General features: G+C 47.2%; 2 protein-coding genes across 2 annotated transcripts; both read right to left on the reverse strand.

Moving 5' to 3' along the window:
• Positions 1-8,790: 8,790 nt before the first annotated feature.
• On the reverse strand, positions 8,791-9,618 carry AO090001000495 (glycoside hydrolase family 128 protein; the record flags this gene model as incomplete). The annotated part of the gene is made up of 1 exon (XM_001818956.3): positions 8,791-9,618. One exon carries the CDS (start codon positions 9,616-9,618, stop codon positions 8,791-8,793), a length of 828 nt encoding a protein of 275 aa, XP_001819008.1.
• Positions 9,619-14,364: 4,746 nt separating this feature from the next.
• Positions 14,365-16,073, reverse strand: AO090001000496 (uncharacterized protein; the record flags this gene model as incomplete). Its single annotated transcript, XM_001818957.1, has 2 exons — positions 14,365-15,802; positions 15,910-16,073. The coding sequence occupies 2 exons, from the start codon at positions 16,071-16,073 to the stop codon at positions 14,365-14,367; spliced, it is 1,602 nt and encodes a 533-aa protein (XP_001819009.1).
• Positions 16,074-16,668: the final 595 nt, after the last annotated feature.

A 16,668-nucleotide genomic window follows, 5' to 3' on the forward strand; every position in this document is an offset into this window, starting at 1 on the left:
GACAGATTGCCATCTTTAGGATTTCGCAATGTATTTAATTCACAACCATTAACTAAGGGTGTTGGACAATCGCGCGGGCCAGTCAGCCGGGGACTTTCGCCATCTATGAACATACCCTTCGTCTGGATCAGCCATTGGTTGAGCTAACTGGCAGTTTCGCTGGAGAATGGTATAGTGAGAAATGATACTAATTTCCCAATAAGACGAACGCCACGGATGCCAGGCTCCAATACTTTCGAATTGTGCTGCGTTTTCCTAGAATGGGCGCAGTAGTTGTAGGATGTTCCTTCGCGGTTGTTCAATCTAGAAGTTCTCCAACTCCAAGAATGATCGCGACCATGGCAGCTGCTAAGTGTGACATATGCATATTATTGTGAGTGAGTGGTTGAGCCAGTGCCCAGACCGTTGCATCACCAGGAAAGAATCGTCGGTGGCCACACCTGTATAGCGCGATATCAATGTCTTCTGTCTCATCGACATTACAGAATTTTTCCTTAATAAGTCTCTTGGTATGTTTGTTTCGTGAGCCCGGAGGATGTTCTCTTCTTTGCAGGGTAGGAGCTTAATCTCCGATTTTAATGTGGCTGCGGTGTTATATACCATAGACAATATACCCAGTGCATACGTACCAGCTGCTACCTATTTTCATGCTACTCATTCCTCAATCATCCAAAATCAGATCTGCCCCCGGTAGTGTATAACAGTTATATCTGTTGCCTCCGGAAAGTCGCCTTCCATAACAATGATAAAAACTCCCGATCTATCAGAGATGATTTGCTTTGATAACTCTCAGTCCCCATCAGCGAGACCCAGTCACAGGCAAACCAATGATGGCGAGGACGCACCAGCTATCAGACAACTTGGTGTTACGTGGAGGCCAGTTGCCGGTCAGGATCGGACCCCAAATCGTGTCAACTAAAGTCCAGTAGTCGTCAGGTAAAACGCCTGTGTCGAGATCGTGTAAGCCCGGGATCCAACTGACAACGGGCGAAGCGTAGGCATGAGCTCGTTGAGTGTGGCGTTGTATATTATGCCTCCACCATATATTATATCTTACACATCCCGGCTGGATCAGATTCAGCATGGTATAACAAGCAAGAACATAGCATCGGTAGGTTTGTAGGGGGGAAATGATGGGCCTATCTTAAGACACCGCGTCGACGATCTGCGAATGTCGGCACCGGCATCGCGCACATTCTTTTCCAAGCATCCAACAGCGTTGCACGTGCCCTGGTTGCTATTCTGATACACATATCTGGCTCCCTCGTTTGGCGGAAAGCGTGAAGCGTTCTTTGTTGAGCAGGTGATAATTCGTCGATGATATTTCCAGAGATACTGTCGACACCATTTCCCGTGCAGCTTCTAACTTCGGAGGGTGCTTCCCGCCTAGCACTAATTATAAGGGTAAGTAGAGGTAATATATACTTTCTTAGAAAGGCCTTGCGACTAATAAAAGAGGTATCTGCTATACCTATATCCTACTTCTTGCCAATAACCAGTACAACATCAGAGCAATATCCCTCACACGCAAAGCTAAAACCATCGCGAGCAGTTATTTCAGGAATTGGATACGGATATGCTGATTTTTTTTATAGAGGTTGGGTCCCGCTTCTCTTAGCTCGACTATCGAAGTCATGTTGCCCCAGGCTAGACGGGACATGTATTGAAAAGTATGTCCGCAAAGTAGGAGGGACAGGGAGGGCAACAGGGTCGTGTGAACCAGGGAATTTGAGACGAATGGATCTCGTCTCAGCGGATATTTGTTACTAGAACATATTGTCCCCCGTTTCCTTTATAATTTTCCTCCAAAAGACGGTTCTTCTTTCTGGCCCCTGTGATTCCGGTTATTTTCAATGTGTTTATTAGCAATATGTCGGTTAAGATTATTGGGTGATCACCTTCCTCTGTAGAGACCGTTTGGCTGACATAGTATCGATGCCATATTGCTAGTATCTCTGCTTATAATAAATGTAGACATCTTTCCTCAGTAAAACGCTTTGCAGCTCTAATAAGAGCCATGGAAAAGGGGTTTCTTGGACAGATGCCCTCGATACAGGCAGGCAAATTCTAAAAAGTTTTGGAAAGAGACCGATTCACAGTCTGGGTTGCTTTGAAAACAAACTTGAATTTTCCGAACTGGCCGTGGAGTCCTTCAGCCAGCATCATGACATTCTCTTTTCATACCTTCTGCTTTCAGTTCTCTAACTAATTCGGTGAGAACACACATAAGTCTGGCTATCCGGTAGCCGTTCTTCTATCCTCGTCACTGGCCCAACTAGGAGTCTCGCATGTTCAAATGCGTACTCCAAAAGAGCGAGAGGTTGTTTCTGGCCATAGTCATAAGGGTCGATACTTTGAAAGTACTTACTCGGGCAGGCCCAAAACTGGCTTTTCTTTTCAGCAGTAGACGTAAACGCAGTGTCTTTAGACCTCTGTGGATTAAAATAGTGCCCAGAAAGTCAAATAGAAATAATGGCGTGCCCATAAGTAATTCAGCCGGTATATACTCTGTAAGGAACACGAGCTTCTCTTGATCGAGATCCCGCGTAGAGAGCTAGAATACTGTAAGCAAAGTATGACGATTGTATGAACTTTGCCTTTTTAAAGGATGGAAGCCCTAATTCCCGTAACTAATGAGCGCAGTATCTTCGCGGATACCCTGATGGACGAGGACACACTTTCTTGATATGCTGAGTACCATATCGGGGACATTCTTGCCCAACTAGTGTCGGCCAGTACACATTCCCTATTAGCCGATCTAGTGCGATCGCTTTTGCGAAATAACCGTGGGTGTCATGGTACTGCTTCAAAGTCGGTGATACCTGTTTCTTGGCTATACAGGGAGACCAGCAACTGCTCCACCAGGTGTTGATTGGTGACTGCCTATATTTCATATCCTTCCCCCCGGTCCAGACGTTGCACCACCCACATCGTCCAACGCTGGCGCACACAATGGTCCGGGATAATCTTCTGCTCTTGGTTGTACAGCCAGACATGATGGTAACCCTGTGCCGCTAGTCGCCTTGAAATTGGCGAAGCCCATATCAATATTTAACCGTAAATCAATTCAGCACCAGACTGAACTTACTCCAAGTTCTCAATCTTGACCACTGTAATAGTGGTAGTAACGGTCATGTTCGTAGTGGCTAGCAAATGTCAGTCGATACCTTACCAAGGCGCACACCCTCTATATCATTAGTTAAGGCCTTGCTGTATAACCCCCGTGTTCTCCCCGCCCCCTTCTCGTCGCCCACTGCAACATGGTTTAGGTTGATATTCGTCCTAGAGTTACTGGAGCATCGCGAGCATTTACAATGGTCTGTTCATCATCCTCATCTGTAGTGTAGTCGTACTTTCCACAGAAATCAGTCAGATAATCGTGTGTTCTTCGGTGGCTAGCCGTATGCTTTGGGGTCGTGGACGTTTAGGACCACTTTCCATTTGGCAATAGTTCCACGATCCACTTGCCCACACAAGGTTTGTCCTCGCGTATCCCCTTCTCTGCAGGTCTCTGCTGTCTATCAAGAATGGCCACGCCTGGTAGTAGTTCCCACTCCCTGTCGAGCCATCCACAATGACCTGAAATGAGTCCCCGATCACTTTGTTAAGCTCGATCATGGTATCACCAAGAGGGGAGTTCCTCCGGCTTCCGTCACCATGTCTACTGCAAGCTTTCCACCAACCACCGGCGGCTCCAGGAGCAGGACGAGTTCAGTAATAAAAATATCAAAGAGCAAATAGACTGATAAGACAAAAGAAGTTGACGCAGCATAGAATCGAAAATATGTAAAGGAGCCACAGCAGGAAGTTCCTATCAGTAAGTACGGGCGACATGATGACCTAGTCCGAGTCCGTCTCCTTGCCTTGAATAGAATCGACTATATTAGAGCCCTTTGACTATAATTAAACATCATCCCTGTTGAATAATTCGTTATCGAGTATCCCGTCGATTCTGTACTTCATAAACAAGGCCTGAGAATAAAGGTCTTGCATATGAAATGCTTTATCAGCCTTATTAGCATATCGTATAGCTGATTCATCAGACGCCTGATTGTATTTCCCCTATATCGCACAAATAATATAAGCAAATTGCTTTGCATTCTGGGCGTCTGATCCTCAAACAGTAGAATGTTAAAATCAACGGTTTGAAGCCCTTTACTCGGTTGCGTAGTAACTGCCTTCGGTATGGTTCTTTAAGCATCACTGAATAGGTCCTCTAGTTAAGCGACTGTGTAGTTTTCTGCTCGTAGATTGTTTGGATTTCCCATGATCTTGATCTTTAGGGACCTCTTTGAAGAAGGCTCTCAGAGTCATCCACCATACTAGCCCTGGAAAACGCAGAAGAGAAGAAACGGAAACTATGTCGACCCTGTTTATGGTATGTAGTGATTGTGCCGCGGTGTATGGCTATTTAGACGTGAATAGTGTCGTCAGTGGGGTTTCGAACCCTAAGCCCATCCTTTGGGTCTATTTGGTGGGGGGTGCAAGTGGCCTCCGTTCCTTTAGAATGGCTTGTAGAATGAGGTTGATCCTCACCCTTGCAAGTGCTTCGTTTTCAATACTGCCATTGGTCATAATGCCTAGATCGTTAAGATCATCGGCTCCAAGGATAGTAAACCAGTGTGTGAGATATATAGCCTAATAACCATCCACTGGTTTCCTTGTGAGAATAGCGAGCTAGTTCTGGAAACGCAGACAGCCGACGGCAGATTGTAGGGGTAAAAGAAATTGTTTCTGGGTAATTTGTGAGCCTAGCTATAGGTCCTGGCAGCCTCGAAGGGCCATAGTGACTACTCCAGCGCGTGTTGCTGCGCATTGCCAGCTCTGGTGGCGTCCCAGAAGTCGTCGAAGTACTGGGGCCTTGTGGTTTATTTCAATTGAGCTCATCCATACAATTCGAATCCTCACTAGCGAACGTCCTTCATGACAATATCATTTTCCACCTCGATGGCTTCCCCCATTTCATTGTCTTCCTCCTTCGCGGTGGAATGACGACACCGCCATGGAGGATGTGGGTCTCTGTTGGTCTTTCGAATCCACTGGACTTGTTAGTCTATATACCCAGCATAATATGGTACCCGGTAACAGTCAAGGAGAGCTTCTGCCCTTGGGTTTAATCCAGCTCGTACAGCTGTCCTGTTGCTACGGAGACTCAAATGCGGTAATGACTGTAAATCAATTCAGCGCCAGAATGGACTTACCCTAAGTAAACGATGGAGATGATTGTATGTATATGATATGCGCAGATGTCCATAAAAGTGCGGTTCCGATGGTCTGTTATCCAAAGACCCATGATTCCCCGAGCACTCCCGCCTGTTGTGGAAGTGATACACCCAAGCATCAGTGTTAGCCATATCTCCTGGAGGACTGGGAAGATGGCAATGAGAAAGCTGTTAGCCTTCATTGGTTTGTCATCGCATGTGCTGTCTTCAGCTTAACACTCGTGGTGAACTCCAATATATATACTTCCTCATCCTCCTCCATGCAATCAAACTGGGAACGCAGGAGGGACGAGCGACGAGTCGGAGTGATTGACGAACCATCACCATAACTTGTTGTGATGCTCAGCCAGTGGACGGTCAACCTGCTCATAATCAGTGGCATCTGTATGGACTCTGACGTAGCCATAACTCGGACGAAGGGGTTCAAACATATAAAGATGAACCGAAGAATAAAACCCCCTGCGAGAATGGGTTGAAGATGGTCACAAGATCAGACTCATGGATTGTTTTTGGGTGCAGGTACATTTCGTTCCATGGAGTACGCCCGTATGTTTTCTCATACACCGTTAAGGTCCAATCTAACCCCGAATGTTAGTGGGGTGTCGATTATAAAAGCAGAGTCCCTCATCAAAGTGCTCCTATTTCGTGAATCTGCCACCAGTCCAATGGACAAATCAACCAGAAACAAGGCTCTAGCTTGTAGCACCCAAAGGATGATACGTCAATCGTATGAGAGCCGTACACGATATACTAATTGTTCGGAATAATTCCATGCTGGCTAGGTGCATAAAACCTGATGTCCACCTCAATGTCAGAGACATTGAATCAATACATAAGGCAAAAGAATATGCTGAAATCAGACTTTACTTCATTGGGTCCAGGGAACTGGAATTGTCCTTGTGGGTTTCAAGGCCTTTGCTGAAAACCGCCACGAGCAGGGGGCAAGTTACCATGTCTGTTTGTAGCTCGGACTAAGTCTTCCCATTCTTGCTGCTATTCATCGAGTCGATGAGGGAACTGTCCTATGATCGTAATCTCGGTATCAGGGACGCTGGCGACAACAATTTCGATTTTGAAAATACTTCACAGTACTTTGACAATGTTGACGAATATAATTCCCAGACTCTCGCGATGGATTCTACTTCGCCTCTTAACAGGCCGTGTAGTAATTTTGTGTTTTTGGCTGTAGGTGTGCTTTTTTAGGTATTTATATTCTGTCCATTGTGGATATTCAACATGAAAGTCAACATTGTTGAACACCAGCTATTAAAGAATCTGACAGTAGTACGACAGTATCTCCTAGATCCTCGTTGACCAACCGAATTGTCCCACATCGAGAACCACGAAGAATTTCCTTGCAAGGGAGCAGAGATACACAAGCTCACGATATGATTTCGAGTATCGACGGGTGCGCGTGTTAAACAGAGGTTATCTGCTCCCAACCATACGCGGCTATAGCTTCTGGGCCGAGTAAATGTAAACTCGCAATATAATTTTCTCGTGAAGGGAGACGTTGAGTTTAAACCCTCTTGACTGAGTTTCAGGTGCGGATAATGGATGGGTATAACGAATTACCTCGCAGTTATAATTGTAACCTAGGCTGAGGAGTTGCCCCATTTCAGCATCCTAGGCCTTGTCGGCTAAAACATGTCTCAAGTCTGTTCAAGGCAAATGCATTTGCTTCCGTTCGGGTTTCATGTTTCAAGCACTCGTCCCAGAGTTTGGCCCGATATGGTTTGAGCAGCTTTGACTCTTTGGCGTTCATTCTTGCAAGGCTTTCTGCTTTCCCTTGCTATTGTAGGGTACATTTGCCAACGGCCTGCGTTTGTTTGCGGAACTCTGCAAATGACACATTTATTGCTTTCGCGTCGGGAACATGCCCGGATATGTATTAGGATTATACATGCATGGGCTTTAAGATAGGTAATTGCTCTGAGATACGACCTAACTAATGTTGGGCCGCTGGGCAAAAGCTGCTCAGTCATTGTGATGCACCTGCTAATTTGATTATCTTTAGAAGGCAATACCACTTATCAAATTAGCGATTCATGTTGTGTCTGTAGGATTTGGGATAGTTGATGCCGCTGATCGAAAGACGGGATAGATCTCTTTCTAGCTTGAGAGGTGCTAGATTAATAACCCAGAGACGAGATAAGTCTCTTTCTAGCTCGAAGGCTGTTGGAAGGTAGATACCAGACAAAAGATAGTCCTTCATATAGATCTCTGAAGGTGGGAATTTACCGTGCCATTCACGCTAGTTTGAGATATAGTGATGGTATAAGCAAATAGAGAATGTAACCTGCATACCCCATTCCCCTGCTAATATTCACAGAGGGGATATGACGGACTAGGGAATACTATGTCCAGACTAGGTTAAGGTATAAGTAGATTAAAGTTGACTTAAGATTATATTCATATCGAGCATTCCATTCATCCGATCGTGGAATGTGGTCCTTCTCTGCAGTTGACAGTACAAAGTATCCTGAGCCCTAATCACGACATCGATCGCGCATTTTATCCGGCATCATATTGAATATATGGCATCCTAAGTCTAGGGAATCTTTATCCAGGGTATAATCAAGGACTAAAGTCAATTACTACAACAAGATAAGTGTATTCAATGCGAATTTTCATTGCATTCTACCAATACCTCGGTACTTGATCAGCTATGACACCGACCATCTTGGCGTCTATTTCTCAATAATTAAAGTATAACAAGTCCTATAGAACTCAATATATTTCCCAAGTGTATACAATGTCTCATTCTCTCCGACACCCTAGGAATCTAATAATATAACCCACGACGATCCCCAATTTAGACATAGCAGACACCCACACAAACTTCACAACCTTACATACCCATCACCCTAAATCACAACCCTAACTCACAATTTCCCAAAGAACACCACAAACCAAACCCCAAATCTATTAATAACAGAACCCAAAAGCAAAGCAAAGAAAAAACAAGACAAAACCCCTCCTAATCGACGGCCCCCCTTCCCAATCCGTCTTTGTTTGTCACAGATCTCAACAAATCCCTGGTTTGACTTGTGTGCGTGGACCAATGCGCTTGCATCTCGGATAAGACAACCATGGGTCGAAGTGGGGAGTTCGAGACACGGACACTTGAGGGTTGTTTTTGGGATGGAATTGTTAATTACATTTCTTTGGATTGGAAATTGGGATTGGCGTTTGGGGTTTTGGAGTTTTATTACTTTTTTTTTATTGTATTTTGTTGGTATCCTGGGTGATGGTTTTAAATGTTGGTTTAGGGAACTGCAGCTAGTGACTACAGTCTGAGACAAGGTCTAGAATTTACTGTATTTATTGAAAAGTTGTTTTTGAATTGTTTGGTCCACTTCATTTCCGAACTGAGGGAGAACTCCTACTTACACCGGGATTCCATGGAATAAAGGTAACGGACCCAAGTTAAACCAACTGAATAAACCCTTGCCAATCCTGGCCCAAAAAAAGTAACACCGATCCCTTTCCTTGCCTAATTTTCTAATCCGTATTTTTTTGATTGTTTTTTTGATTGTGAAATATTTACCGAAGGGGAATTTGCCCATCAGGATTGGTAGGTGTAGGCCTTTCCACTGGCACTCAGGTCGCTGCCCTCGAGCAGGAAGCCATCGGCACACATGTAGTAGGCATAGCGACCGATGCCGCTCTGCGAGTCGAGCCAGGGGATAACCTCGTTCAAGAAATCGGTGGATTCCTGGGTGCCCGAGCCGGCGGTCATGGCGCTGCTGAGGGCGAACTCCGTCACCCAGGTTTCCTCGAGGTTGTACTTGGACGCGAGCTCCTGGGCCTCCTGGACGAAGGTCTTGAATTCGTCGGCAGAGGCGCCGTACCAGTGCACGGCGAGCACGCTCATGCCGCAGTCGGTGCAGGCGTCGAGGAACTGGCGCATCCAGCCGAGACCCTCGTTGTCGCCGCCGCCGTTGGTCACGGCGGGCGTGACCAGCTTGGCCTTGCCGCTGTAGGGCGTGATGTAGGTGGAGTAGGACGAGGCGGCTTCGGAGGGGGTCATGGCGGCTTGGGAGCTGGCGTCGGGCTCGTTGAAGCCCAAGATGTAGCTGGAGCCGCTGGCGCTGCTGAGCACGGTCTGGATGGTGGTGAACCAGTCGCCGAACATCTTGCGGCCCCAGAGCATGGGCACGAACTCGACGCCGGAGGGCAGGCTGCCGGAGGCGATCATGTTCCAGTCGTAGGCCCAGGAGATGGCGCCGTTGCTGCTGAGGGTCTCGACGGTCGAGGCGTCGTTGTAGGCGGCACCACGCTTGCTGGAGGAGCGCTTCGTGACGTGCACATGGGAGTGCTGGTGGCCGTGGGGGACGGCCACGGCGGCGGAGGCGAGGAGGCCGGCGGCGATGAGCTTGGTGAAGGAGACCATTGTGATGGGACTTTTTTTCTTCTGTATTTCCTCAAACTTTGTGCAAACAAGAGAAGACCGGTTCTCTAGATAAAGAAGGTCGGGTAAATAAAAAGACAGTGGCGCTTGATGGTGGTCAGGCGGTACTTTCTCAAAGGAATGACTGATTGACCGTGCACGGCACAGGACAATACCAGATAATGAATGTGGGAAGGAGAGAATGAGAGAATGAGGTACAGAGGAAGGAGGGAGAAGGAAAAGTAGGAGGTGAGGGGGAGGAAGTTAAAAGGGTTATATAGGGCTTCCCCTCCCCTCATGCCCTAGTTTGGTTGTCTGGTGGAAAAAGTATCCTCGACTTTTGTTTTGATTTTTGAACTATACTCGTTTATCTCTAGTTGGGTTTGGAATGGGACTATTTTCTCATGGCAGTCTTGGAGAATGATTGGCATTATTATTATTTATTCATTTTCCCATGGATTTCTGTTCCTGTGCCTGAGTGGCAGCTCCTGTCGGAACCACGGATGCGTCGCCAGTGGCACCGAATGAGAGCTTTAGGGCAGACCTTCGGACACCATGTTAATTACATGCATTAATCAGTAGTACCAGGGGTTGCTTTTGTCGGTGTCATGATACTGGTCACATCGGCATATACCCTTAGGAATAAAATCTTCAATGTATTATCTTTCATCTTCCTTCCTTTCCTCCTCTCCTTGATCGGGGACCTCCGTCGGACAGTCGGAAGGTCGACAGCCAGTCAAAAGTACCGCGACTCGACCCGACATGCAGGTACGAACACACATTGTCGGTGTGGGAGAGGAAGTGATTGTACTGAGATGTACATGGACCATGCAGGAGACTAAAGAGGCGCTACACTAGTCAAGTCCACTCCACCGAGGATCCATTGGCAGTCCAGACCTTGTCCATCGGGTAATCTTCATGACGGCTTTTCCGGTCCCTCGTATTGTTTACACATCAGATTCTCAGGGTTGGATGTGTCAATATTGAGATTTCCTGCAGAGTAGAAAGGTATGATTCAAAACTCGGGATATTCTCTGTCTGTCAGCAAAGAACGTATGTACAGGTACCTCGAGATCTCTGTTCAGATCGGCCACCGGGCCCAAGTTAAGCATCAAGCCTAACGGGACTTAAATCCAATCATCGTTTTCTAGCGCCCGTTCGGCCACCACATCTGAAACAAAAGCGAACGAACTCCCTCGTCACAGGTGACGTGTGCCTCAAGCCACAAGCCTTCTCAATATATTGATCGCTTGCCGCTCCTATTTTTGGTCTCATAGGAAGCCAAAGACGGTCTATATAGCCCCTATGTTTAGGCATCGATGTTGTTTCTGCTGTCAGTTCCATCGTCGGAACTTCTCGTTCTTTCTTCTTCTCCTCGGGTGCCATGGATCAAACGCCCCCCTTGAGGGTCTTCCATTTTAGCGGCTGTCAACCATAACCTTGGCCCAGCCTATCAATTCGGTGGCCCTCGGTGTCGGTCTTTCTTGGTTGGATTCTCGGGGCCCACGTCTAACTTGGCCGCCCAAAGTCAATCTATGCCAATGACAACCGTCACCACCCACCATGGCGCTTCCAGTGAATCCACATATGGAGACGCACATGCTCTGGCCAGTGGCGAGAACCTTCAGAGATTTCTTGTCGAACGGCCTTTCCTCTTGGACTAGTGAGTTGAGAAGCAGACGAGGAATGTTCCCCGAGGCGTCTCTTACTCCTTCGTCATACATCCTTGCGTGGACTGACTCCCACGTCAACCATTGACATTCTTCCGTCCGTGCGGAGATTAATTCTCTGTCGCAGACGGTTGACCAGTCGGCATTTCAATCACTGACAGAGTCATGCCTGTCAGAGTCTCGGGTAGGGCAGTACCACTTGATGATTGGTATTGCAATCCATCCTGAGGGGAAAAGTTCCGTCACACAGGGCTGAGTAAGCCCTCGGCCATGGTGCTACGATGCGATACTTGAATTGAACTTGATCGCTTCCTGCAGGGTACACGAGGCCTTCTCTCATCTGGCCAATTATGGTTCATGCCGCCCCGGATACATGCCCCGAACACAGTTTCTCTAGACTTCGTGCTAATGTAGTTTAGTGAGGGGAGGCTGAGTATAGCCTACCGCTAGCATCGTCTCTTCCTGGGCGGAATATAGCCGAGCATCGATGTGGTGGCGACCATACCATCCGTATATCGGTGAGGTCCGCACTGTGGATTCTTTGCGCTCTTGTATGCCCTCTGTACTCCGTACGAGGTTGTTCTGATATATACGATATGGTACTTGATTGATAAATATGGCCTGTACATATTTCTCGTGTATCAGACATGGTTCTATCTAACAAGACAATTCTTCAAACCCATGAGAGATTTATTAGATTATTCTCGATATATACAATACTGTAGAGCTTTTACTGTTAACTATGGAGTAGAAACAAACTGTATTATATCCCCGGTCGAAACGTCCCCGGCCGAGCCTTCGGTAGAATTCACAAAGTAGATTGACTGTACTGATAATAAGATTAAATGTTTTGTGAGGAAAACTCTCGGGATATCGAAACTCTAGATACCCCCGTTCCTCACTTCTCTTATCCTCTCCTCAATCCTATCAAACTACCCGGTAATATAATAACAGCTTTACACTTCCAGAGACTGTCCATAATATATTTGATATTTAATTTTATACGAGAAAATTCAAGACTCATCATCTAACATCAATAAAGAATCTTCGAAAGCAGTTGATCAAGAATAACCGACGATAATCACCCCACTTCTCTTAAACCCCTAAATAGAGGACCACGGTGAAGCGTGTCCGGACAGGCACGTTTTTTACTAGGCCAAAAGTCCCTATGATCAGACCCTACGGTCTCACCTTATATAGCTACGTCGTGAAATCTACTATCTCTTTCCCAAGGTACTGTGATCGAGGGTTGACCTGACTTTCACTAAGGTACATCATGTTCAAATCATTTCTTCCAACAATTCCATTACAGAGAGGAGAATCGCTTTATTAAAGCAGAAAGAAGCCGTCTTGTTCCGCACTTTTCTACCCTTGGACTCGTCGCGGATCATTCACTGACTGTTCTATCTAGGATTTGCTGGGGTTGGCAATATGATAGACATATGATGGAGGTAAGCAGTGGGATAACAATTTAACTATTACAGGCCTTGAAGAAAGTGATAGGCAAAGGCTCTTGTATCTCTCAATCTCAGGTCCGGGTCTCAACCTTCATGGCTGGCTGAGCTGTTCTCCACACCTTGTGGGTCTATGCAATAAAACATCAATAGTTCTTCTTTCCATTGTTCATGAATCATGGAAAACAATCCAATTTATACAATGACTATGCATGTGCAATGTCAACAGCCACATAACACCCTCGCTGAGATCCTCCAGCCCACCTGAATGTCAATGGATGGATCTCAATACTAAGTACTTGGATCTATCGGAACGGGGAATTGATTCCCAGGTGACCGGAGATCCTAGCAAGTCATATGAGATGAGCTACACTGTTTCGAATATTCATTACCTTATTAGACGCTTTGAATCCATACTTGTCGAATCTCTTCAGAATTCCTCATTGGATAAGACAGACAGAACACTAGGTGGAGAACTGGCCAAGCACACCCGCTCCATGGGGATAACACAGTAGTACCATGTATGTGAGTGACCTCAGCTCATACTACGCAAGTAGATCACATTATATACCTGATATGATATCAGATCGACTCTGCTGTTGCTCTCACCCAGAAGACAGGTATTCGGATAGTCAGAAGTCCCGCTCAAATCATGTCGCCAAGGGACCGAAAGAAGCTACTATTGAATATCGGATTGTCGAAGGCTCGCTTTCGGTCCCAGTTCTGCCCTATATAAAGGCATTTCAAGTTCCCCTTCCAGGAGTTCCGTCCTTCATCCTCATCTTCATCATTCTTTTGCTCTCTACATACTTCAAGCTACTTTCTGCCCCACATCTTCTCACCCAGTCCAAACATGCACTTAAAAGCTCTTCTCGTTTCTTTCTCTCTCGTTAGCTATGCAGCCGCTGAGGGGTGTACGCTGAACGACGTCCGGAATGATTGTATATGGGAAGGGGAAGCTCCATTCTGTGGTGCAAGTACTTCGGATCGCAACACTCCTCGTGGAGATGGGCGATTCTTGGTTCGAGCAACTGATAATCTGAGCGCCAAAGAATTGCTTGAGAAAGACGAGGGGGGCATCAGTCAGCAGTGTTATGACACCTATGGTGCAGGCTGCTGGTCTGGCTATAAGACCTTGTGGTGCAAGGGTACGTTGAACCATCTATATCTGACTGTTCTTGTTTACGAACTTGTGTAGATTCTACCAGGTAGTCGGAGGAGGCAGGGCAACGGGTGCTTCGCATAACTATGGTCTTGATTAGGGGTTTGGGGTGGAGGAGAGCTTCGAAACGGTGTGAGGTTTTTGGCGGGCAGGGGAATGCAGAGAATTATGGGGGTATTAGAGGGTGAGGATGTTGGTCGGAGGTATTGAGAGGGATTGTCTGTACATAAGGAAAGAGCCAGACTTCCACACAAAGTAAAGCTGCCTTCGTGTTTTTCAACCTCTACTCTGGCTGATTGCCAACCATAGTTAAAGAGAGTGTACGTCCTAGAGCCAGGATGGACACAAGACGTGTAGGAAAAGAGACACACCAAGAAAAGAAAAGAAGGAAATGTCGAACATATGCATAGATCCAAAACAGTGGTATCACAACTCATAAAATGCATAGAATAAAACATCGCACTCAATCTTTCTTCCTTCCCTCAAGAACACGCATCACATCGGAGACACTGTCCTTATCTCCCTTCTTCTTCTTGGGCCCACGTTTTCTCTTCTTGCCCCCACGCTCCTCCAGTATCACCTCGTCGTCTTCGTCGTCCTCAACACGACTGCTTCCGAATCCAAGATCCATATCCATGGCATCCAGCTGCTCGCGACGGCGGGCTTCTTCGAGGAATTTCTTCCTCCGAAGTAGTGTTTCCGTGTCGGCGTCTTCTTCCTCGCCAGCCTCGTCCTCCGCGGAAGGCTCGGCTCGCCGCAAGGCAGCAGCCCGTTTGAGGGCAGCGAGCAGGGTGGGATCTTTGGTCAGAGGGTTCGAACGATCTTCTTCAGTAGTCTCCGTCGTAGAAGTCGAGAAGTAGTTGCGCGGTTTAGCTGGTGCTTCACCCGAAGGCTTCGGCGTCTCCTTCGGCGCTGTTTCGGTGGTGCGGGCTGGCTTCTCTCCGACTTCACCATCCTCCTCGGAGTCCGAGGAATCACCACTCCCGATATCACCAAGAGGGTTATAATCGTCACCCACGCCAGCAAAAACATCCTCATCCTCATCCTCCGACGGAGCAGACGCCTTAGCCGCAACCTCAGCCGGCACCTCCATACCCAGTGGCTTCGCATCCTTATCCGGAACCAAGAGACCTCCAGCATTCGTTTCACCCGGCTTATCCAACCATCTCACCTTCCTCTTCGTCTTACCCTCCGCATCCGTAATCTGCAGAATCTCCTTGCGCCGCCCATTTTCATCCTGCTCAACCCACCTCTTCTTCTCCACCTTTGAATCCCCAATCCTCTTAAATTTCGACCCCAATGCCGGCTCCGCCGCCTGCTGCTCAGCAGCCGCAGCCGCAGCCGCAGCGCGACTAGCCTTCAACTGCTTCAAAATCTCATCCCTCGACTTCTTCCCCGGCGGCGGCGCCATAATTCCCTTCTTCTTCTCCTTCTCCCTGGGGGCAGAAGGCAACTCCTCCCCCGTCCGCTCCTCCAACTTCTCAAACTCCTCATCCACATCCCCTACCGTCTCCTCCACAGCCTCCTCCTTCTCCTCTTTCTTCTCCACATCCTCCCCAGCCCTCACCCTCCTCAACAACTCCCAATCCAACCCCTTAACCATATGCGTACTGTTCAAATCGCCACCCACCCCCAACTCCACCTGCAACTTCTCAAACGTCTCCCGATCAATCTGCCCCAGCTTCACCATCTCCTCCAACGCCTTAATCCGCTTCTCAAGATCATCCCCGTCCGCTTCATCTTTCCCTGTCTCCCGTAGTCGCGCCGCTCGATCCTGATACCCCGCTGGTAACTTCGTGCCCTTCGGCGCAGCAGATGACCGGAATCGTTTCGTGGGTGGTTGTCCGTCGCGTCGGTATTCGGCTAGTTGGCGCGCGAAGTCGACGCCTGTTACTGAGCGACTGGTCGGATCATATCATTAGTTATTTCTTCTTCTTCTTCTTTCATTTCCTTTTCTTTTTTTTCTTTCTGTGTCTTTTTTAGGAAGTGTATAATGGGAAATACATACGGCGTCATAGGAATGCTCGAGCGCATCCGCGACCCAAGCAAGGCAGGCGTTGCGCCTCCACCACGAGACGCATTTTGGGATGGAGATATACTCGATCCGGCTTTCTGGGTCGAGTTATTGGTATTGTTGTTGACGAGGAGACGGCGGAATTGTTCGTTGTTCATCTTTGGAATTCTTCTTGGTCGGTCGTGTTATCGAGGGAGATAAGAGGTTGAAGTTATCCGTACAGGTAGCTTGGCTACCTGGGAGTAAGATTGAAAAGGAAAGGAATGTAACCGGGTAGGGGTATTGGAATTAGGATATTCTCATTTAGTCTCTGGTCATTCTTTGGGTGTATTGAGGTATGTGGTGGTTGGGAAATGGGAGAGGTAATGGGGAAAGCTTGTCGGCGGAAAGAAAAAGTAGTAGAGGAAGAGGGAGGTAACGTCAGGGTTCTTGGCATTGGTGGGAGATGTTATACTTTATTTATGCTCATACAATTATGTACCTTTATGTTGGTGCTCTCTATAGGATGCTTTGGTGGCTTTTTGTTCTTTTTTTGCTCTCTTTTTCTTAGTATGGGGGTATTTTTCACATGTAGCTTGGTGTGTCCACTGTCCCTACGTTTACTATGTGTATATTGATACTCCGCTTGTCAGGTAAACTCAAAATTATATTAGAGCGAATCATACAATCGGCCAACTGAAATATGTATCCGAGAATGAGGTCATTAAGAAACAATAATGCAGAATGCCGTCGTAATGGTAATGACTTTTGATC

Source organism: Aspergillus oryzae, chromosome 2, assembly GCF_000184455.2.
Source record: "Aspergillus oryzae RIB40 DNA, chromosome 2".
Lineage (NCBI taxonomy): Eukaryota > Fungi > Ascomycota > Eurotiomycetes > Eurotiales > Aspergillaceae > Aspergillus > Aspergillus oryzae.